The sequence below is a fragment of the Myotis davidii genome, unplaced genomic scaffold, assembly GCF_000327345.1.
Source record: "Myotis davidii unplaced genomic scaffold, ASM32734v1 scaffold828, whole genome shotgun sequence".
In the NCBI taxonomy this organism is placed as follows: domain Eukaryota; kingdom Metazoa; phylum Chordata; class Mammalia; order Chiroptera; family Vespertilionidae; genus Myotis; species Myotis davidii.
The window spans coordinates 304,449-329,344 of NW_006299391.1; the positions used below are offsets into that span (position 1 = coordinate 304,449).

At 51.1% G+C, this 24,896-nt stretch overlaps 1 protein-coding gene across 1 annotated transcript in view; it reads right to left on the bottom strand.

Moving 5' to 3' along the window:
- Positions 1-24,896, bottom strand: part of SLIT3 (slit guidance ligand 3) — a 532,520-nt gene that overhangs the window by 152,190 nt on the left and 355,434 nt on the right. The window contains exon 5 of the mRNA XM_006774961.2: positions 6,904-6,975. Coding sequence (XP_006775024.2) covers positions 6,904-6,975 — 72 coding nt within the window. The remainder of the gene's footprint in view (positions 1-6,903; positions 6,976-24,896) is intronic.

Consider the following 24,896-nt stretch of genomic DNA (forward strand, 5'->3'; position numbering starts at 1 on the left):
CTCTGTCGCAGACACTCGCTCTTTAGCTCCACTTGGCCTGATTCAGGCCCATAATCTCTGAAGAATCACACACACGACCGCCTCTCCTGCTTGCTGCGCTCCAGCTGTGAATCTATGGCAGCTCATACGCCTCTGCGCCTTGGCACAGGTTGGCGATTCTTCACGTGCTGGTGCTTCCCCCTGGAATGCTATTCCCCTGGGAAAACTCCTGCTCATCCTTCGAGACCCAACTTCATGTCACTTCCTGAGTGAAGCCTGAATCAGGCCTGTCTCCCTGGGCTTTCCCACTTTGCCATACCTCCAGCAGTGTCCTGCACCTGCCCACTTACTGTCTGTGAGTCCTCCGAGTATAAGGATGGTGCTTTATTCTGTCTATAATATTACTTTCATGTTAAACATGTTAACAATTGTACATGATTTCTTGTATGTAATAGGCCAACTGCACACACTTGAGGAATGAAAGAATAGGTACATTCCTTCTACTCTTTTAGTCCGCCTCACTCTCTGCTGAACTGTTTGGGGATTCCACAGTGATTGAGACAGGTAGGGTCCCTGTGTACACACATTCATTCTGAAATACTAGAGGCCTGGTGCAAAATTCATGCACCAGTGGGGTCCCTCGGTCTGGCTTGCAGATCAGGCCAAAACTGGCTCTCCAACATCCCCTGAGGGGTCCCAGATTGCGAGAGGGCGTAGTGCACAATTGGGGTGGGGAGGGATGTAGGAGGTTGGCCAGCTGGGGAGGGATAGCAGGAAGGCTCCAGGGTATGTCTGGCCAATCTCACTCAGTCCCGACCTGCCGGACCCCAGCAGCAAGCTAACCTCCCGGTTGGAGCTTCTGTCCCCTGGTGGTCAGTGCACGTCATAGTGAGTAGTTGAGTGATCTTACCATATCATTAGCATATTACGCTTTGATTGGTTGAATGGAAAACCGGATGACCGGACACTTAGCATATTAGGCTTTTATTATATAGGATAACTGGGCAATGGGGTAGAGAAGAGGGGCAGTGGGTGCTGGAAAGCTGCTTTAAATGGGTCAGGGAAGGCCACTCTGGGGAGGAGGCAACATTGAGCTGACATCTGAAGGGTCAGAAGGAGCCAACTGTGCAGAGGTCCGAGGGCTTAGCAGGTCCCAGGCAAAGGAAAGAGCAAGTGCAAAGGCCCTGAGGCAGGAAGGAGCTTGGTGTGTGAAGGGATGAAATGGCGCATGGGAAGCATGATGCGCTGAGAGAGGACCCAGACCATGTGCTGCCTTGCAGGGCAGGACCAGGAGAGTGAGCACTGGCCCAGGTGCAGGGACAGAAGGAATGGTTGCTGAGATCAGCAGACAGAGATGCTGCCAATGGAATGGGTGCTTCGTTTCCCTCCCCACACCTCCCTCAGCCTCACATAAGATCACTGCCTGCTCCCTGGGGCGGGGACGGTCCTCATTCATCTTGGGAAGTGGGAGGGCAGTGCAGCCACACAGACAAACTAGAGAACACAAAGCTGCCTGCCCAGCCTGTGTTGAAGCCGTCAATTCCGAATTCTGTGCGCTGCCAGGGACAGGGCTATTGATTTTCCCTTCTGGAATGCATGTCCTACAGAGTCCTGGCAAATAGAAACCGAAAAAACAGGAAAGCACAACTGCTGAGGAAGACAGGCCAAAGGGACATAAAAAAATCAAACAACAACCATCTATACAGGTTTTTGCCTTTCCCCTATTACGCTTGGCTGGACTGTGGCTTGTCATCTCTGCCCCCCGCCCCAATTAATTTTCTCCCGATCTCTATGTCTTTCTGATTCTTTCCTTCCTCTCTCCCTCCCTTGCCTCACCCCTCTTCCTCTCCTTCTCGCTTCTTTCTTGCCATGCCTTTGTCTGTTATGGCACCTACCACAGCATTTACACACAGCAGTAAGACAGGTGTTGTTGAGTGTTGGTCTATCAGGGGTGGGGAACCTTTTCTCTGCCAAGGGCCATTTGGATATGTATAATATCATTCATGGGCCATACCAAATTATCAACTTAAAATTAGCCTGCTGTATTTAATTAACTCACCCCTAGTGCCTTGGCAGGGCCAGACCACATGATTTCACAGGCCTTATATGGCCCGTGGTCCAGATGTTCCCCACCCCTGGGCTATCTACAGGCCAGTCTCTCCAAGCGGCTCTTCCTGCTCATCAAACTGCCTGTCTCTTTAAATATAGCCAGTCTCCCCCTTCCAGGCAGCAGCAGAGTGGGACCAGCCCATAAAGTCACCTTTTAGCAACTGCAGAGTGGTGTCCCCAGCTAATTACTTTCTCTCATCTCTGGAGAAGCAGGAAGCAATTAGGGGGTTCCTTGCACAGCCCGGGGGCAGGGTACCCCGTCCCCTCAGCACCAGTGTGCAGGGTGGTTCCACACTCCCACAGGGTCCCAGCGTCTGCGTCCTTTCTCTCGCTCTTCTGAGAGCTGTGCACTTGCCTCCCTGCCTCTGTGAGTCAGACCTTTGCTCTCCAGCAGCCCCTGGTACCACCCATTCTCCCTGCTGCTGGCATGGCTGAGTGAGGAGGGATTTGTGTGCACAGACGTTCAATGCACAGAGTCCAAAAGACGGTCGGGTGTGCCACTGAGGGCAGGCTCGGCGGGGAGGCCTCGGCCCGCTGGGGTCTGCTGACTTTTGGCAAATTGCACCGCCGATTGAAACTGAATCCTTTCATCTGGAAAGTGGGGACATCACAGACTCTTCCTCCTTAAAGGGGAATGTTAGGGCAAGCAAAGAAAATCCATGTCACAATGACAAAGTGACAAAAAGTAGAAAGTCTTCCCTGGCCAGCTTGGCTCAGTGGATAGAGCATCGGCCTGCAGACTGAAGGGGCCCAGGTTCGATTCTGGTCAAGGGCATGTGCCTGGGTTGTGGGCTCGATCCCCAGTAGGGGGTGTGCAGGAGGCAGCTGATCAATGATTCTCTCTCATCATTGATGTTTCTATCTCTTTCTCTGTCTCCCTTCCTCTCTGAAATCAATAAATATATTTTTTCAAAAAAGTAGAAAGTCCTGGATTTTCTCCTCTTTTTTAAAAATTATATTTTTATTGATTTCAGACGCTCAACCACTGAGCCACACCAGGCAGATTTTCTCCTCTTAGTGAAGCACATGGAATCATGGACAGGCCCAATTGCGGTCACTTCCCGCTTGTCCAATAATGTATCTTCTACTATTACTTAAGTAATAGTCCCAGCTCACACAGGGGCAGGGGAGGGCGGGCCTGGGAGCTGGCTCTCGAACAGACTGAGGAGGGGATGGGCACAATCTGCCTGCGGGTAGCTGACGTCTAGTAGGATGGGCAGTGCTTCCCTAACAGGTTTCATACAGACGTAATTTCTGCAAAACATTTCCCATTTTGCATGTACGGATACAGATTTAAACGCACAATTCATTATCGCCTTGACCAGATGTTCCCCTCTTTGAACTTGCTCCTCAGCTCCAAACCAATATCTCTAATTACCCACATGACCTTTTCTCTCACGACTGTAAGATTATTTACTAGTAGTTGGACTTCCTCTTATAAAACCCATGGAAGCTGAGGCCTGTAGACCAGCAGGAACCGGATGGCACGTCGGCCCCGAGTTTCTGAGCACACATTGTCCAGGGAGGACGTGACATGACTCCACGCCCGACTCCTGCCCTTCCAGCCTGGCTCTCCCGCCTCACCTTCCAATCTCCGTGGGCTGGAAGCTCCAAGGAGGCCGGAGCTCACAGATCTATCTACTTCACCTTAGGTTTCCCCTGAACTGGCATTTAATAGGCTCAGAAAAACATTCTGACGGCTGCATGGATGAATGGCTGCGAGAACCTGCCATCATTCTCTGCGTTGTCAGAGCCCGTAGTGCATCACTTTCTGCTTCTTTTCCCCTGGCGCCCGTAACTCGCTGTTCGACAAGCTCTGTTGAGTTGGCCCCCATGGAGTCCTCCTTTCACTTCCGACGGCTCCATCCCGAGTGCTAGCCCTGATCCCTCATGTTGAACTCCAGCTCCACCTCCAGCCCAGCCTTCCCCTTTCTACCTCCTCCTGCCCTAGGTGTCTCTTCCACAGCCAACGGTTTCATCGCGGCCTATCCCCGGCCAGAAGCCAGTCTAACTCTTAGCATCTGCATCTCAAGTCCACACTCCTCGCAGGCGAGGCGCATCCACCTGGCCTCCTCTTTTTTTTTCTAACCTCATCACCTATTATTCTGCCTCATAACCACCCCACTCCCACCAGACGACTCTGTGTCCTTGGGGCTCACCTTACACAGGTTTCCTCCACACTTTCCACACCCTGTTTGCCTTGTCTATGCTGTGAATTCCGATCATTGTTCAGGCCCAAATAAAGTCTTTACAATTATAACAACGGAAGAATATAGTAGGAGCTAGAACTTTCTAAATAACTTCCATGTTAGCATAGCACTAAGTTATTCATACGCATTATTAATCTTCACAAAAGGTCCAGAAGATTAAGTACAATTCTTATCCTCGTCTTACAGTGGAGGAAATCCAGGCTCAGAGCTGGCAAGTAACGTGCTTAAGGCTGCCGCACAGAACAGCTGGGGATCAGACCTCGATCTATCAGATCCCAAAGCCGTGATACTAGCAGCGCTGCCCAACGCTGTTTTCTTCTCTGAGCTCTGACAGCCCTTTACTATGCGTAGCCACTCATTTGCCACTTTTTACTCGGGTTGTTGAATCACAGGACACTTTCTTGTCTGCCCGTGTTTCTTGCCCCCAGTTCTACCTGAGAACAGGAATTACCCTTTTGGGACTTTTAAGTTCTGGCCAACAAACGTGTGCTGACCGAACCGATGAGAGGTGTCAGGTGACCCATATGTCTTTAGTTCTGCCGGTTAATTCATCCGTTAAGCGGTGAGTTTACTGCCCTCCCCTCTCCCCACAGGACCACATGCTGACCCCGGGGATAAACCAGAGAGATCATCGCTGCTCAGGCCCCTGAGTGACACACTTCTGTGTGGCCGGGAAGGAGGCCTGACGGCAGCTCCCGGGTGACTCGGGAGCCTGTGCTTGCAGAACCTCGGACCTTTGCGCTCCAGAGGCCTCTGTGAGGTTAAAGATGTTACTGAAAAACAACAACGATAAACCCCAAGCCTCCAGATACCACTGAGGCCCACTGTGAGATGTAACCACTTTCTCGAGAATCAGAAATGGAGCAGAATTACACAGCCCTGTTCATACATCATCACGGTTTGGGTGTTTTTGGGTTGTTAACTGGCCCGCTTAAGATTAGAGCCATGAGATCCGACAAATAGACAGACCACTTTATATACGTAAAATATTAATCTGGGGCTCGACCTTCAAGGAGCTGGCTGACCCTGAGTTCAGCGCCGCCCTTCTCTGGGCCTCAGTGTTCTCAGGCTGACCTGGAGGTTAAAGGGTCTCTATTTCCCCTCCTGTCATCCTTTCTGGGACACCCTTAGCACAGCCGCTTGCTTTGGTTTATGCGCACGATGCTGAGTCACCTTCTCTGAGGCTGTCTGCCCTGCCCGCCCTCTCCTGCTCCTGGGCATACGCCTCTGTCCGGACAAAATGGTGGGCAGCCTCCAGTCTGGGCTCCCCTTCCAAAGTCCTCCCTGTCCTCTGCACCCTTCACCTTGACATGCCTCTGCCCTCTTGTGTGCTTTGCATGTTTAACGCGAAAAGCTTCCCGCCAAGTTCCCAGCAGTGGTGGGGAAGCAGGTCACCTCTACCTGGAAGCCACCATCACCTTCCCAGTTCCCTCAAATCCCTACTGTCCTTAGAGGGAACAGAGACAGCAAAAGTAGTTTTAAAAACCTCCGTCAAGACATCTCAAGTTGAATGTGGGCCTGGTGGAGGAGGCCAGGGGCAGGAAGGCCCGCTCACTCCAACCAGCCCTTCTGTGCCCCTCTCTGGTCCTGACAACATGGACACAGTGGTGCGGGTAGAACATTCAGAAGGCACACTCCTTATGGGCGAGGAGATGCTGACAGCAGCACAGTGGAGGCTGGGTAGGAAATGACCAAGGCTATCTGGCAAGTTCAAAATGCAGCAACGGAACGGTCCTGCATGGAGTGAGGCCATGGGCACAGGGATAGGCATGTGAGACAGCCACACAGAACTTTATGAGTGTGCGCGTGCGCACACTCACCCACCCACCCACCCACAAATGAGTGTGTATAAAACTGTGGAATCTGAAGAATAAGGTCGGTGGAATATACCACATCAATTTCCTCATTCTGATATTAAACTATCGTTATGTAAGATGCCACCATTGGGAGAAAAATGGGTGAAACAGCACATGGACCTGTCTACCATTTTGTGCAATTTCCTGTGAATCAATAATTATTTCAAATTAAAACAACAACAACATCCAAGCATCTAGTGAATTGAATCTTTCTCTGTCCCCCAGGTTCCTGATAATTGTCACCACCACAGTCCTCCTCTTCTTCTTCTTCTTCTTCTTCTTCTTCTTCATCATCATCATCATCATCATCATCATCATCATCATCAAGGCTCCCATTTGTTGAACATTTACTATGTGCCACGCAGTACTTAAATATTTTCTCACTTGCATCGGCACCCCCCGCCCCCCGCCCCCAAGGCTATCAGCCCAGTTTTACAGATGACGGTGACATTGGGAGAAGCAGAACTGAGTCCCAGAACACAGAGCTACTGCAGGGCCAGCTCTGACCCGGATCTGAGACACTGACGCTCATATGTGGGGCCGAATAGCCAGGAGGAACAGGACTGTGTGGAGCCGTCATGGCATTCGACGTGTGCTCCCTGGAAACCACTGAAGCACACCCCTCAGGGTCTCCAAGGCGCCTGGCCCAGGCCATACAGGGCGCAGCCTAGCGCCTGGTTGTCCCCTCCCGCGTCCCCGCTCTGGCCTGAGAGCCACATCTGCAGCGAAGCAGCGGAAACATTACTTACAGGTTCTTCACGTCGGCGATGCCGCGGAATGCCTTCCTCGGGATGCCCAGGATCTGGTTCTCGCTCAGATCTCTAAACAAGAGGAAGAGAGGCACCGAGTTAGCCACCAGGCTGGCTCTGTCTGCATCTCATTACGATAACAAAACCCTGTGCAGGCGGTTTGGGGGACTGTTTAGTCTCAGGCCCCAGGCTGCCACAAGCCTGCGCATTGTTCCTTAGAGATAGCTTTTGCTGGAATGGTTACCAGGGGGAGCCGCTCGCCTCCAGGGCGGGCTCTGTGGGTGGTCTCGCACCTCCAGGCCAGGAGCCAAGCCACTGGGTTATTTGTTGCACACACTGCACCCAACTCTCTGTTTTGCCACCTCCCAGAGACGACCCTTTGCCCCTCCTCCCGCACGTGTTCCTCCCCCATGGCAGGTCACCACCTCTCCATCTCCCATCTCTCAAGGACCCGCTGCCTTTGTCATCTGGGGTGGGAATGGAGCTGGCCTCCTGATTTTCTGACAGGGACCAACCATCTCTGCCGCTTAGAGTCCTCTGGGCCTCCTGGGTCATCTTAGTGACAGGCATGATGAATTCAAATTGCATTTCCACAAAACCATCCAAAGTGGGGGTCCCATTGGCACCTCACCCCACATTAGGCAGCGCTAAGGTGTTGCTTCAAGAAGGGAGGGCAAGGAACTCTCCAAGCTGGCTCAAACCCAAACCTCCTGCCAGGTCCTCTTTAAGAGTTCCCCACGCCTCAGTTTCCTTTCCTAAGAACTATAAGGTCTTTTCCATTTTGTTCTCCAGTTATATATATATATTTGCGAGACCAACACAGGCACTTGTTTTCACTCATACCTCAGGCTGCATGGGATCTCAGCGAGTAATCAATCATACATACATGTATATCTATAGCGACATAGACCAATCATATATTATATACCTACGTGCATGTGCATATTTGTAGTTATATCTCTCCATTATTTTGAAGGGCACACCAAAACCTTCAGATATTAAGGCAAAAAAAATATTTTACCTTCCCAAACATAACCACTGTTACCAATTAGGAGTAATTTATATATAAATTTCACCAACATGATCTCATAGCATATAGTCTGTTATAACTTCTTTTCCACTTACTATATTGAGAACATCTGTTCATGTCATTAGCAGTACATCTATGCCAACACTTTTAATGCCTGTATATCATCCACTTGCTTAGACGGCTATATGGTTCCACACTGCTATTTCAGGACACTAGGATGAACTTTCCTGTCCTACAGGGAGCATGTGCTGGGTCACAGAAAAACACGTGTTGAACTGCCAGGTGTCCTAGAGTCGGAGTGCACCCAGGGACACCCCTTTGCCCATTCCCATGGACACCTAAGCAATGGCTGTAGGCGGCTCCAGATGCAGCTGGAAAGAGAGGCCAGACCACCATCCTCCACCAAAACCTGGGCCTCTGGATGGACATTTTGCCCGGGGGCAGGAGGGAAACTGGAACATGGAGGTGAGGCGTGCCTTTGCCTTCTCCCACCTCTGAGGTGAGCTGCCACACTCTGAGCGACTGGCAGACTCTGAGACCCTTGGGGGTTGTCTGGGACCCTGTTAGGCTCCAAGGCAAGGCTCACAGTTGGGGTTGGGTACAGATCGGAATACGTGTGGCTTCTGGGGCTGAATAAGAGGGTGCCTCCCCCTCTCAAATCCAGTTTCCTCGGCCTGCAACTGATGTAAGTCAATTTAGATGCACACGGGGCCTGGTTGCAGGCTCCCCCGGCTGGGCCTGATTCAATGAGCAGGGCTCCAGCCTGCAGTCGGGCGCTGAACAAAGCCCATGATGACAGCAAAGGTCGGCAGTGTCACCGAGGCCACGCCTCTGCTCTCCATCAGCCTCCTAGAGAAGGGGGCCAGGGTCCTGTCATCCAACTAATGCAATTTCCACGGGCATCTGGGCTGTCCCCCAGGCTCCGGCAGCCACAATGGGCCCAGTCTTTTCTGGCGAGCGGAGGCTGGTCTCCAGGACAGCCAGCCCTGCCCCCTGCTTCCCAGGCTGAGCTGCTATCTGTGGCCGCTTGGGCCACACTCAGGCCACACTCGGCGAACAGCTGATGATCAGTATACAGGCGGGGGCAGCAGACCCAAGACAGAGGGTTAGAACCGCCCGCTCCAACCATGTTTGGAAATGACAAGAAGGGGCACACACAGACCCCAGCAATGCACTACCCCTCTGAAGCTAAGGTACCCCAACCAGACAGATAGAACAACGATTGCATGAAGGTTCTGGTTTGCAGGATGGTGGGATGCAGAGGAGAAAGCAATATTTACGCAGACACATCTGGTGGAGCTGCTGGGAAATCTCCCACAAAAGTGGCTACACAGGCAAAATCCTGCGCTCGGGCCGGGCGGCCGCTTGGGTTTCTGCTCACTGTTTTCTCGCTGTACATACTCCGAGTCCTGCTCCGAGTCTAAGGAGCCCAGGCTAAGCTTTCTTCCCTACCCGCCCTCCCCCCTTACTGCCTGCCACAGCTGAGCAAAACAGTAGATTGTAGGGAATTTATCTGTTCTCCATGACAATCTGCTTATACATTTTATTAATTTCATTTTCCATTGAGCCTCTCCTCTCCGGCGGACAATACGGCCGCCATCCATCTGTGGGAGTGTGTATTGATTTCATAAATACCTCCAGTAGGCTGACAAACTGACGGCTTTAATGGTGTTACTGATGGGGCGTGGAGAAGGCTCGGGGCTGGCGCTTCATTTTCGGTAACTGTCCCTTCGCAATTATCTCGGGGCCTTTGTGAGGGTTCCTGAGGGTGTGTTTATCTCAGCGTGAGGCCAGAGCACGGAGCTATTGTTAAGTACGGTCCCTGCGAGAGACAAGAGCCACCATTTTCGGCTGACACTTAAATAAAAATAACAAAATCTATCCGGAGTGCCCGAGAGCCTAGTTCCGGCCAATTACTTGTTGGGGCTGGAGTACCTCACCCTTCCTGAGGGGGCATGTGGAGAAGTGACCTGAAAAGGGAATTTGCTTTAAAAAAAAAATAAAAACACAAAGCATTAGATGGAAGGTACGAGATAGGCGTGGGGTGGGAGGAAGGTGTGCTGGGGTTCTCCGGGGAGATAAAGGGAGAAGGCTGGTGGGAAAGGCTTTCCTGGTTGGGAAGTGGGGTTATGAATTGGGACGCCTTTCTAAGTGATTAGGGCTCTGCAAGAAAGGGAACTGCATTAGCTAAAGTGCATTTTCCTGTTTCCGGAAAATGATTAACCGACAGATTATTCCATCCAAAAACTAAAGAGCAAAGAGGACTTATTAGGGAGGCAGTCAGTCAAACAGAAGTTGGCAAGAATCGATATATCCCCCTTCTGCCCCTCCACCCCCTTTTTAATTTACTAAAATGCTTTGGACACAGATTAACTTTCTTTGCAAATTTATTATTGCTCCATCCACCCTGAAACGGGAACTGCGGACACTTTGCTAAATGGATTGAAAGGTTGTCTAGTTCCAGCGGAGCGTAGGGAACGCGTCCCGGGCTCTCCCTGCGATGCCAGGCTGGCTTTGTTCTCAGAGCAACGGTGGATGGCAGTCCCCGCCTCCCCCAGCCCTGCCCACCCCACGGTTACAGGCGAGATGCAGAGGCATTTTGATCCCCTGGGGATGATGTGCTTATCTCCAGAAAGTCCTGTCTGTGATCAGCAGCGGTTTTTGGGAGGTGGTGGTGGTGGTGGTGGGGATTTTGCTCCCAGATATCAACCTCCAGCTATCCAGAAGTTACAACACGGGGCTGGAAGCTCCCTCAACCTTGGAGAATTCTCGTTTCTGATGTGGGTGGAGCCACTTACTACTTATATCATCATGCCAACCGCTGACATGCCCCATGCCTCAGTTTCCCCATGTTTACAGGAGGACAGCTATTTTACAGACCTCAGAGGCTAATCGTGAGAATAAAGTGAGTTGATACTTGTGTGCACTTTGCACCTGGAGCCCTGTAGACAGGAAATGGCTGTGTTTATTTCTTGGATTCGCCCCCCCTCCCCGCCCCCATTGAGTCCTGAATTCACCCTGCTAAAAACATAGTTTAGCATCACCCTCAGGACATGTGCCTATAATTCTTCAAAGAATAACACACACAAATGCTGCTAATATTCTTTCCATAAGATCCGGGGGAGGGATGAAGGCTTCCCTCCTCGATCTTCCAGAAAGGAGGACCCATTTTTTAGTCTAGGACAGTGATGGCGAACCTATGACACACGTGTCAGAGGTGACATGCGAACTCATTTTTTTTGGTTGATTATTCTTTGTTAAATGGCATTTAAGTATATAAAACAAATACCAAAAATATAAGTCTTTGTTTTACTATGGTTGCAAATATCAAAACATTTCTATATGTGACACGGCATCAGAGTTAAGTTAGGTTTTTCAAAATGCTGACACGCCGAGCTCAAAAGGTTCACCATCACTGGTCTAGGAGAACGGGGTCTGCCTTCGGGTGGACGCTCTCAGAAGCAGACACAGCCCAGGGAGGGCTCACAAACTGCTCCTGGGAGAGACCACGAAGGGAGGGAGGGTGCAGGATGGAGAAGGGGCACACAGGACACTTAGGTCCAGTCCTGGCTCAGCCCAATCCCATGGGCGCTCCTGTCTCTAACCTCTGCAGCCCTGCACCCGGCAGCCCTTAGTTAGAGAGAAGTGCCAACTCCACCGCTCGCTTGGCCTGTTCTCCAGGGGGAGGGATGAGCTGACTCCAGGAACCGAAGGACAGTTTGCTGCAAAGTCCAAGAAGCAGGAGATGGAGCCAGTGTCAGAAAAGGGGGTCCTGGACTCCAACCCAAACCATTTCCTAAGAAGGTTTCAAGGGCAGTTCTCCTGAATCAAGAAGTTCTCAGAAGATTAACAAAATCATTCCCAAAAGATGACATATCCAGGACCAAAGATCAAGAGGCCACCAAAGAACATGGAAACAACCCAGTCTCCAAACCCCTTGCACTGAGACCAACAAGGTGCCTTTTCAGAAAAAAAAAAATCAAAAAAATCAACTCTTGATTAGCAAATTTGGATCCACTATAATTGGAACCATGACTGGATTTGGGACCAGGGCAGTGGATTACCACTCTCATTCTCTTTGGGCTGAATTTACATTAAAATTACTGTCCTAGTCACTGCCTAGGAGGAGGAAACCTGCCCACTGGTAGAGTAGGTATCAATCAAAATTCATTTAGGGACTTCTGAATTTCTGATGGATAATCCGTGAATCTACAATTTCTTGTACTCTCAGTACTACCATCCCAGGCAAAGGTGACCCCTGCTCTCCTCATCCCCAACTCCCATTGTAGAGTAACTATCACACATCACTCCGCTCTAGAAACCAAAGAGGAAGGTATCGCTTTGCTTACTTATACAGCAGGAGGGACAGACATGCAGGAAAAACTGTTCCCTGGGGATTTTACAATGTGGACTTCAGGGAGGGTTCATTTTAAAAGGCACATTTCTTTTGCAGACAATTTATCTTAATAAGCAAGATTAAGTGTTTGCAGTTGGGTCACTGTCAAAACTAAATGCATCTAAGCCAGCTCAGAAGCCCTGGTGCCCCTAGTGGGGTGTCTAGTCAATGGCATCCTTTGTCCCAGGGAGATCACACGGAGTGACTGAGTCATTTCCTGAGATCCAGAGAATCAGAGTCTCATTTGGGGACAAAACACCACAATTATCCCCACTGCTCCAGTTGGGCTTCTGAACATTTCAGGGCAGCAGGAGTTTATATTGCTTGCTCCCCGGATGCTCCAAGTTATTGGATGAAAGACATCAATAAGAGTTCCTCGTGCCATGCCTTCTCTGAGAAGCTCATGAGAAAAGTCCTACCCTTCAGATATTTCATACCAGCTGAGTAAATGTCAGCTCAGAGTCTTATTTCACGCACACAGTAGGCACTCAATTCATTTTATGAGCACCTACTATGTGCCACACCATGTAACGTGTTGAGATACAGAGGTGAACAGACCAAGTTCCTGTCCTCCCGAAGCTGGCCTTCTCATCAACCCCGATACAATTGCACAGACCCCTTACATGGGTGAAGGTAAAATAAACACCCAGACACCTCAAAAAGCAAGAGCTGCTGTTCAGCTTTTCCTCTGCAATAAGAAGAAAGCCCGTATGTATCTAAACTCACACCGCACATTGTTCCTAACCAACATGGAAAAGAATGCACAGCTTGGTTTGACGCGAGGCCCCGAATGCCCTTTAGATTTGGAGGGGGGAGGGAGGGGGGAAAGATGCCACTATCAGTCATGGGCTTTGTAGGGAGGCAGGCCTGATTCGTCAAGTGCTTTCCAAGTGGAGAGTCGGATAGAAATCAGGACAGTTTGAAGATGTTTCCAAGAGTTGGCATGTCAAGAGTTGACAGTCCTCACAGGAGGACTCAGGGACTCCCTTGTCAGTGTTCACTAATGGTGCTGCGAGAAATACAGATGCCTTTATAAAAAAAATTAGGTGTGATCATGGCATTGTGGATTATGTCTCCTTTCACAGATGGCTGAAGGGGTGGAGAATGGCAGGTCTATATTCTAGAAAGCCACTCTGTGGCCCAGTGTGGAGACTGTGACACCCTTCCCTGGGATCCCAGCAACGTGGCAGGAGAAAGCAAGCACAGTACCCGGGACCCTCCCAAACCTGCAGGGACTAGGATCTTCCTGGTGGGCCTTGTGGACAGGCGATTTCCCAGAGCTCCCCAGAAGGGCTACAGCTAGGGGAGAAAGCCCTGGAGGGCAGGCCAGGAGCAGGACCGAGCAGCTGGGATGCGAGCAGGTCCAGAGCGGTGACCGCGACGAGGCCTGGGTTCAGCACACGGCGCTAAGGGTCCCTCGGGGGCCTGAGGGCTGTGGGTGCTGCGAGAGGCTGCACTTGGCCATGGGGTGCGGGTTTGTCTGTGATAAGTTACCAACGGGGCCCTGTTTTGTCTCTTTATGGGCAGACATTCTGGAGATCGCAAACTCAAGTGCGTCAGGATTACCCAGGTTAAAGTGAGTAAGTAAATCAGGCTGAATGTGGACCATAAAAACATCGAGGGGGTGAGCTGGACAAGTGCAGGGCCCATCTAACTCAATTTCCCCCAAATTATGCACAAGCAGCCCTCTGTGCTGGCCAACAGAACACCCCAGACCGGGCTGAAGGGCGCGGAGGCCAACATCTCTCCAGGGGAAATCGGCTAATTCTGGAACGGCATTCTTCCATGGGAATACAGGAGACGCCCATGCAATTTACATTTTTTTCATTAGCCGCATTGAAAACGGTGTAACAGTTAAAATTAACTTTAATAGATCATTTTACTTAACCCAATATATCCAAAATATTATCATTCCAACATGCAACAATATAGAGACTATTAATGAGATACTTTACATTCTTTTTTTATACCAAGTCTCTGGAATCTGGTGTGCACTTTACGTACATCTCAGTTCAAGGGCTCCACAACCTCGCGGGCTGGTGCCTGCTATACTGCCCAGGGCAGTTTTAGAGTAAGGTGGGGAGCCGGATGCTGTAGCTGGATGCCTACTCGTTGCCAAGAGGGGGAGAGCGTTTCAGATGTGAGAACCAATCTGTGGGACTCCTTGGGGGTTTGGGGTGTATAGCAAGAAATATGAAGGGGAGCCAGTCAAGACAGAAACCTCTGGATTCAGGGAAGCAAGCCATGGCCTGAACTGTGAGCACAGGGCTTCCTTCCAGACACCGGATTGAATGTGACCCTCTCTGAACCAACACCCGTCAGGGCTGGCAGGGCTAACCGATGCTTCCAGCCCGAACAGGAGCATCCTCCATTCCATTCCCACATGCAGCTCAACCAGGGCTCTCCATGGTCACGAAACAGCATTACAATCGACGGATCATCCCCCACCAATGGGGCAGAGGCCGGGCCCCTCAGTAGCACACTGACCCCTGGGATTACCACCATTTACCCACAAGGCAGTGCTATCAGACGGACTGGGAGCTGTCATTATCAGCCCAGTTGTGCCTTCCGTTCTGTCCAGACAGCCCTGCCTAACGAAGTGCTCCAGGAAGCATCACAGGGACCCCAGCTACAAGCATCAGACTGGAATCAAGTCCGTGCATCCATCACCATGTACCCTTCAGGGGGCACAGCTGCGATTTCGGTGCCCTTAGAGGGTGTGCAGAAATCTGGTGCAGAAAGCCATCTGCTTGAAGGATCTAATTTTGTATCTGATAATCCCCTGCCAAGTTTTAGGCCCAATGAGGTGTTTTGGTCTAATTTATTGATTTTGGTTGGGGGTAGAGGGCGTGTGTGGGACGTGTCCACCTAGTTCAAAAGGATGTTGACTAGTGTCTTTTTGTTGTTTGAAGCTGTATGTCTGCCCAATGGAGTTTAGGTGAGAAAGCCTATTTCTGTGCGGTCACCCTCCTCCCGGCTGACATGCCGTCCCCACCCCCTCTGTCCCCTGCGTCCCTCTCCCCTGGCCGCCCTCTGAGGTTTTCATCCGTAATTTGATTGTCGTAACTGACACTGTCAATCTGAAACCCGGCAGCATGTCTAATGCTGGCTGGACAAGTGGACTGCAGGGGGAGCTGAGGGAGGCAGATTCATCTCGAGAAGTAGTTTTATGTAAATCGATCCTCTGGCCGAAAGCTGGAGCCAAGCATTTGCTGATTAATTGGAGAAGCGTCCTTGTTCCCGTGTCTTCTTTAGAGAGATGGCCCAAATTGAGTCCTCTCTTCTTCACAAAGACATCCCCATGCCAAAAAGCTTTTGCAATTAGGAGATGAAACCTCAGGAGCAAGGGGGAGGCGGTGGGGGCTGGGGGTTGTTTATGTAATTGTTCTGAAGTGAAGTGCGAGCGTTTGTCTGGCCCCGTGATTCATCGCTGCCCTGGGCACCCTCATTTGCCTCCCAGATGGTGGCCTGATGGTCACAGGTCCTGAGGCATAATATCCCATAGGTGACGCCTGCCGGAGCAGTAATCAGCGACATTAGGGAGGTGGGGGGTGTGCCCTCCCACATGGCTTCTGGTGGGTTCCAAGTGTGTATTTTTGGTTACCACTCTGACCAATGTCTGTTGGCATCAGGAAGCGAGTCTGTGATTGACACGGTCCCTTGTTGGTGTCTCTCTTATCTTTTCTGAAAAAGAAATCTCCAGCAAAATGTCAGATCATCCAGCACTGTGGCCCTTTAACTCAGGAACTGTCCCAGGGTGAGGTTAAATCTGCCATGACCAACAGGCTAAAGGTGAGTTAGGGACCTGGGTGCAGGTAGACGTGAGCCTGGATCGGAGGAGGCTGTTTGCTAAATACACACGGAAAGGTCAAGCTCCTAAGGTGACATGGGCGTTCCCGCTGGTACCGTCACTAAATTATTAGTTTCATGTGCTCAGAGATTTTTGTGGAGCATGAGACCTGACACGCAGCTTAAAAAAATGTTTGTTGAGTGGATTAAAAAAATAAGCAAAAATGATTCCATGCCATTGCCTGGTTTATGGGTCATAAAGAATAAATCTCAAGCTATGGGGATCCCCCTCCCCCTAGTCCATATTGTCCCTCTACATTATAAAGAGCTCTGGCCCTATCCCCCCATCCTCTACCTCTGTCTCCTTGGTGGCATGTCCTGCTTGAGAACTAATGCCGCTCAGATATAGTCTCCAACGGGAGAGGCATAGTGAGGGAAACAGAGACATGGGATGAGCAGCTACACTGGGAGCTCGGCTGAGCAGAACTCCAGAGAGAGCTGAAACCTGGCGTGAGAGAGTGCAACAGGTTTGGAAATGGCTTCGATCCAGAAAAGGGCCACTTGCCCGACAATGTTTCATTTCCAAGAACAGCACCCCCTCCTGCCAGGGCTGAGTCCTGGCACTCACTGAGCCTAGGCTAACGCTGACAATGAGACTCTGGGACGGAGGAGGCACTTCGGCATCAAGCTACAGGGGCTGCTCCGAGGGGTGACCGGCAGCGAGAATGCTTGATCACCTGCGTCGTCATCTGCTCTGTGATTAGCCTCCTCCCCGCCACACTGTGCAGAAGGCCTGGGGACCCTCACGGACCCTGCGCATTCGCAGAAGTCAGCTTGAGGCTGGCAGAGGAAGCGGCGGGAAGAAGAGAGGCAGTCCCAGTTTCAACTACGGGACTGCAGTTGAAATCACTCCCTGATTCTTACCCCTGTGACCTCCAACTTGATCATGAAGAGAGCATTCTTGGCACTCTCCTCTGGATCTCCTACGTGTGCCTAACTCTCAGACAAATGTTCTGGTAGACTAAACAACCCCTCCCTTCTCCTGGCAATATGGCCCCGGGGATACCCGTCTGGCCCTGGGGTTACTCCTCTTTTACTAAAGAAATAGCAGATGCCAGGTTGGGTGGGGGTAGGGAGGGATTATGCCCAGGCTGCAGCTGCCCAGAGGTTGGCATTTGCAATGCAGAGCTGCAGCTCAAGGGAGCGTGGCTTGTACGTGCCTGTTCTTTCCTATAACTTTTCGAAACCCCATTAAATAAGTGAAACCTCCATGGTGAAGGTGAGATGCTATCCTGGGGCCATCTGCCTATAAAATCAATGCGGCTTCAGAAAGGTTCAAAATTATCTCCTACTGAAGCAGGAAAGCAATTCAGCAAGAGCTCAGCCCCCCGAGCTGCAGGGCCAGCGTCTCGTCTCGAGGCGCGCGTGGAGGTATGCAGCCACGGAGGCCATTAAGCTACGTGACTGCCACAGACGGCATTTCTCATCGTGGCCGCCTGCACTACGTACTGTTCCATCCAAAGCCATTGTAGGTGCTGCTAATACCTCGCACCTGTGGAGGTCCTGGGCATGACCACAGCAGAGTAGATGCTGTTCTCTTGTTTATTTATATAGAAACATCAGTTCAATAGATTTACACCGAGTTTGCAGTTCACACTAATATTTAATCCCAGCCCTGCTTCTGGCCGTGTAGCTTGAAAGGCACTAGACATGGGAGGTGAGTGGAGGAGAACCCAGCGAACAGCGATGATGGAATTAATTAGCGACGCGTGTGAGGCTGTTGCCACTAGTCTAGTGCCAAGTGCAGTGAAAGAGGGAAGGACCTTCCTGTAGGAGTGGGGAGCAGAGAGAAGGGATGAGGGCGACTTCTTCTGAAGCATCCCCTTGCCTCCCCGAGTCTGCTCCTCAGCCACAGCCTGAGCCACATTCTTCCTGGTAACTCCTTTCCTTTCGAACCTGACCCCAAGGTCCTGCATGCGGCCAAGACCCCAGGAGGGGTGAGGAACGAAGGGAGAGCATGGCTCAGGAGCATGGAGGACCTCGGCGTGAACTCCAGCTTTGCCTCTTGCTACACGTGGCTTTGTAGAAGCCTCAGTGTTCTCATCTGTAACATGGGGACAATGACTATACTTTTGCCAGAGAATGATGAAACAGCTTATGAACTTAGAGCTCTTGAATGCTACCTGGTTTTCATAAACACTAATTATTGTGAGTACTTGCATCTGCCTTCAAACACTGTGAGTAGAAGACAAGAAAATCCCTGAAAATTCCTTGGCCCAGAGACCATTACACAGGAACCCTAAAACCATAAGGCAGCAATTCCAGGTCAAGTTCAACACCAACAAAAGCAGCTGTTGTGTCCCACTTGGCCTGCAGTGCCTCAAAGCTTCCCCAGGCCCTGCAGGAATCTACCAGGCTCTCCCGAGGGTGGGGAGGACATGGTGGCATAGATGGGGGCAGAGTTTGGAAGACACACAGCTCTCTGTAACCCAGGCAGCTGGCTGGAGAGGGAGGCTGTGCAGCAGCTGCCGTGCACAGGAGAAGCCGGTGGAGACTCCCACGGAGAGGATAGAAAGGGGAGCAGCTGGGGCAGCTGTAGGCACAGCCGGCGGGGCCAGACTGCGAGGTGGGGCCCGACCCTAACACAGGCTCTGGGCTTGAGAGTGGAGTGTTGATCGGGCCTCCCCCTTCCCAAGGAAGCCAGGGACCTGGGTGAGCTGCAGGGTCGCCGGAGCCGGGCAGGAAGCAGCTCTCGGAGAGCAGTCACAGTGGGGACGGGAGCCGCACTTGCTACTAAAGCACCCTGCCTCTCCCTGCTCCCTGCGTAACTCCTGGGCTCACATTTCAGTGCGGGGTCATCGTTAGTAGGGTGACTGAATGGGCTGTGGAGTTAGGTCCAAGCTGAGAGAAGGAAAAGACACAGTCCATGGGAGGTGACAAAGGGGAGAGCAAGTGTGCGTCTCCTCAGCAGAGGACCCCGTTGCTCCAGGGAAGATGCAGTGGGGTCTGTCCTTGTTGTTATCCCAAACCCAACGGAGGCCTCAAGGCTGCTCCAGAAAAGACCGGAAAGTCAGCCTCTGAGTGATGGTGGGGAGGGGCTGTCTGTGAACGAGAGGCCTTCTTTAGACCAGCTGTCCGGGGGCAGGACAACCCAAGTGGAGGGGGAGACAGACAGCTATAAAGATAAGAGAGAGAGGCGAAAAGACAGAGGAACTGAGAGAGAGAGAGAGAGAGAGAGAGAGAGAGAGAGAGAGAGAGAGAGAGAGAGAGAGAGAGAGAGAGAGAGAGAGAGAGAGAGAGAGAGAGAGAGAGAGAGAGAGAGAGAGAGAGAGAGAGAGAGAGAGAGAGAGAGAGAGAGAGAGAGAGAGAGAGAGAGAGAGAGAGAGAAGAAGAAGAAGAAGAAGAGGAGGAGGAGGAGGAGGAAGAAGAGAGGAGAGGGGAGAGGAGGGGAGGGAAGGAGAGAGGAGAGAAAGGGAGAGACAGGCAGGCAGAGAAACTCAGACCAAGAGGGAGAGAGCAAGAAGACTGACCCAGTGAGACAGGGAGAGTAAAACTAGAGAAAAGAGAAGAAGAAGCAGGAGGGAAAGGCACACAGAGAGACAGTCTTGCAGAGAAAGAGGCACTGGTGTGAGAGGGAGAAGCAGGATGGAGACAGGTATACACACACACACACACACACACACACACACACACACACACACACGAATAGACACGGATAGGCTGAGAGAACGAGAGACAGGGAAGCAAGAGGCAAAGGACCGGGGCTGCGTGAGAAGGGATCTGTGAGGCTGCAAGAGGCTTCTCTCCAGAAGGTCCTAGCGTTTGGGCTTTCGCAGGCTGAGGGGACCAAGAATGGGCGGCGGTCCAAGGTCTCGCTCTCACAACTGACTTGAAAGGCTGCTCTGGGGGGAAGGATGTGTCATCTTGGCTGTGGGGACCCTGCACTGAGGGGACCATCCTCCAGCCCAACTAGGTCTGCCCAGACACCCACCCCCCACACCGGAAAGGTGTGCCAGTGTCCCCCTCAGCCCCATCTCCAGCTCCCAGGCCTTCCTCCTGTGGGAGGCAGACTCCAGGTCCTGGCACAGAGCGCTTGCAGAGGTTTCAAACTTTTTACATTACAAAGCGAGTTTTTTAATGCGCCATAAAATTTCAAGGCGATACTTAATGTTCACAGGGCAGAATATATGGATCTCTGCCCACCCCCTAGTATCTTAAGTTTACCCAGAGGACCGTTTTATTTAATTAACTCGGTGCTTTATTAATATAAATATTCTCCTATTGATCATAAGAGGGCCTGACAAGCACTCAGGCTGGGTATCCATCACCCGCCCCCTCAGCAGGGCCACTTAGCGGAGTGCTGGCTCAGAATCGGGAGAGTGGCAGGAAGTGGTCCCCTGGGACGTTGGGCAGATGGATCTATAGCGCTTTTATGGACGGAGCCTTTTTTTTTTTTTTTTAAGATCCAGCTCCTCGCTTCTCTTAGAGCAGAAAGCATATGGAAATGAGATATGAAAATGGTCTTGGCTTACATGTATCAATTAAGCATGTCAATACCTTAATTAAATCGCTCAACTTAACGAGATTATACCAATGAATATGTTTTATAGTTATAATAGCTTTTTTGGCCACTGTTCAAAATGTCAAATAAATTGTAAAAAGGGGATTAAAAAAAAGGACATAATTGACGTCCTGAACTGAAGCCAGTTTTTTTTTCTTCCTTCCTTCCTTCCCCCTTTATTCATGTGGTTTTGGAGAATATATATTTATATATAAATGGACCTCATAATGGACTGGCTTTTCAAGAGTCTTTTTAATCCTTCAATTTTAAACCTTCTTATCAACTTTTCTAAGCCTTGGATCCTGAACCTGCGGACACTCTACTTCCTTCTGGAGCTTGCTTTTTAAACAATCTGCAACGAGAGGTCCCTGGTACCCCCTGCCCCACTCCGAGAGGAAACACACACCCTCTGCCCGGACAAACAAAACCCCAAACAAAGCTGGGAACAGGGTGAAAAGGCTCTGACCCTGAATGAAAACACCGGTGGGAGCAGTGACCATCTCTGAGGTGAAAGCCGGGGTTAAAAGCCTGTTTTCTCTACTGAACAATGTGGCAAAGGCGCCACAAACCTCGCGTCTTTCTTCTTAGACTCTCTCTGAGCTTTTCTAAACCGTTTCTGGGTCAATCGTTTCGGCACAGAACTGCATGCAGTCTACCACCCTAAGGAGAGAAAACCTAGACTTGTACAAACAAAGACAAAATGTGAGAAGGAAATCACAGAGAAGTGATGGGGCGTCTGCTCCCCTGTTGGGGATCCTCCCAGCAAGTCACGGACAGATGAGCAGAGCTCTGAGTACTGCCACGCAGGCTCAGAGTCACTATCCAAAACTGGGGCTGCAGAAAAGAAAATGAAAGAGCAGACAGAAATGATTTGGGGACACCCATGTGAAACACACAAGTGCATTTCGAGCCTTGGTTAAGTGCTCGGGTCCTGAAACCTCAGCCAGGCCATCCGGATGAACGCTGCCCTAAAGCAGGTGACAGGCAGCTGGATGTGGGTGCCCCTGAGGCTGTAAGGTGTGAGGGCTGGATCTGTGACCCCATGTCCTTCCGCGGCCACCCCACTCCCAGCTCCCGGGGAAGGATGGCTCCAGAGTCTCTGAAGAAAAGCAAGAACCCATCAGCCCTGCCAGCTGATTTCCTTTGTGAAGCCACAGCCCAAAAAGGACCAAACCTTGACCATTGTTGGATACTAATCAGAATGAAGCATCTTTGCTCAGAACCCATGATGCTTAACAAATGTTGGAGCTAAAAGGTCCAACCTTCTTGGTTTGCAAATGGCAAAACTGAGGCCCTGAAAGAGAGAGGACCTGTCTAGAGTCACACAGCCTGGGGCAAGGCAGGACCCTGCCTGTGGAGAGGGCTCCTGCCCTGGGCCTGCGCTGGTCCTATTTTATACGGAGGGGCAGAGGGGCGGGAGGTCTGGGTGCAGCAGCTGTCATTTTCCTGGTTGCCAGGGACAACCTGGCTGATGTGGCCAAGTGGCTCTTCCTCCTTTGCGCTCTCTCAGCAACACACTCTGCAACATGTGAAGAGCTCTCTGAATGCTCTGCCCACATTTAACATCGATTCCTCCACCCGTCCATTCATCCATCCACAAACATTTATGGCGCCTATGATATACCAGGCATAGTGCCAGGCACAGGGATAGGTACTGAACTAGCTCTTTGATCATGGAGCTTATAAAATTGTAGGGAAGACAAACACAAGGACACAACGTTACAGATGAGTATTTGTAATTCAGTCAGAGGCTATGAGTATGAGGTGCTGTACAGCAGGAACGTGTATAATAAAAGACCTCAATCGGTGCCGGGCAGCCAGACGAAGGGAATCTCCAATGGAATCACGAGAGGTGTGTAGGACTCATGCAAGGGACGACTGTGTGTCACTGGGGCTGGTGTGGTGGTTCTCAAAGTGCCGCCTCTGGACCAGCAGCTCTGGTATCACATAGCCCATGTTAGAAACTGGAATTCGCGGATGTAATCCCAGATGTTCTAGGTTAGAAATTCTGGGGGTAGGGAACAGCCCCTTGTGGTTTTTATTTTCCCCAAGAAAGTAATTGTTTTGATTTTTCTAGTGAAAATTTAAAAACATACACAAACGTAGAGAGAACAGCATAATAAACATTAATTTCAACAATTATCAATATTTTGATAATTTCATTTCCCCTCCCCCCCCCCCCCACATATACACACTTCCTTTTTTTTTCCTGTCTGGAATATTGTAAAAGCAAATCTCAGACATCATGTCACTTTACCCACATGGTTTTCAGTATTCATTCTAACCAATAAGGACTTACTGGCATGTAACCATCTAGCCTTAGTGCATCTAACGACGTAGCAAGTCCTCCAAGTTGGTTTCTAGTCTAGGTCTGACCAAGTCCGGGCACTGCACATGAGCCACCCATGTTTTAAACAGGTCCTTGGGGGACGCTGGTGCAGGTGTGTGTGTGGGGTGAGGACCCCTGGTGTAGAGCATGCTGGGAGAGGGCGTGTGTGGCAGGACACAGCTCAGCACACAGCATAGGTGATCTGAGAAGGCGTGTGTGGCCAGCAGGGGCCAGGGGGAGGGTCGTGGCTGAGTGGAGGCTTGCGGGGTCGACGGGGGTGGTGGCAGGTGGGATCAGGTCTGGACTTCATCCCAGGACAGGAGAGCCACGGAGGGGTCTAAGCAGGGAGAGGGTTGTTCTTCGCTGAATGCCAACCAGAGTCCTGCAACCAAACCAAGCAGACCGACGGGAGGCGGCTGTCCCTAGGCTGCCGTGGAAAGCCAATGAAAACCAGCTGGCATTTCTGCTAATTAACATTTACAGGTAAATTTTCACTTAAAGAGCCACAGACTGTCCCTGTCTCACCTACACCCCTTCTGCGTTCGGTTCTCTGTAGAGAGTCCCACACACCCAGTGGGGCAGGAGGTGGACGGATGAAGAGCTTAACAGCAGCTGCTCCCTGGGGGTGTGGCCGGGGCCCCGGAAACCCAGCGTTCTCTCCCAGCACATCCCCCTGTCAGGGCTTATCTGTCTCCGCATTTCCACTGAGTTACTAACCTATCGGTCACGTCATCTGAGGAGGGAGCTGGGTCCCGCTCTCCTGGCCAGAGGGTTACCGCACTGCCCCATGATCTCAGTGTCATGGAGAGCCAGGCAGGGCCCCTGGGTCCCTTGCTCTTGGTTCTAGCTGCCCACTGCTGCCCAGGCAAAAAGAGGGCACTTGTGGGGGCATGGGATGAATGACTTGGGATCACAGGGCATGGCTGGAGCATGCTGCCCCCTCAGAGCCCTCAAGTCCCAGCCCCTCTGTCCTTTCTGCCATTGCCCCTGACCTGCCTCCACCACATACCCCTTCCTACTCTTCATAAATATCAGACATGGGGGGGGTGCGGGCATCGGTTCCTGCCAGCATGCTTTTCTCTAGTCCCTTGGGTTTGAGATTACCACCTAAATGCAGAATTTTGACGAGTGCATTTCCATGGTGCCGAGATGTACAAAACAGAGGTCCGGTGACCGGGAGCCAGCCAGGCTGCACCTCCAAGCTCGGACAGCTTGAGCCTGACCAGCTGCTTTGATTGCTCAGGAGGAAGCGGAGGCACAGAGGCCAATGCCGTAACGGAGGGCCCCAGCAGGAGGGCTCTGTCACAGTCTGTGGCTCCTGCTTCTGGGCCTCTCCTTCCCTCACTCGGTTTCCAGAAGCTTCCAAAGGCTCAGAGCAGAGGAGATGGGACCCAGTGCAGATTCTCAGTTTTGCCTCATCTGCACTTGCTGAGACCACACCTTCTAGGTAAGAAAAACGGCATTTCATTTCCCTTGCGGCCCTTCCTGCTAAGTTCGCTTGGGGTAATAGTCTAGTGAGAACCCACCACGCCCCACCCCCCAATAGCCTAATTCTCCACTCCCCAGTCTCCGTGTGCTTAAAGCATTAAGCAGGGCTCCCCTCCCGAGAGGAAGCTGCGAAATTTTAACCATCCCGACTCTCACCTCCTCTTTGGGGCCAATCCGGAAAACTCTCCTTTAGAAATAATCATGATAATAATAATAATAATAATAGTAATAATACCTCGCATGTACATGACCGGCACTTATCCCATTGCAAGTATTCTTCTAAGCATTTTGGCATAGGTTTCAATTTCTCTTTTCTATGAGGAGAACAGAACAAAACCTCCCAGACGTCACTGCCAAAATGCTGCTTCTAGCTCCGGGGGCAGGCACAATGGCAGGGGGC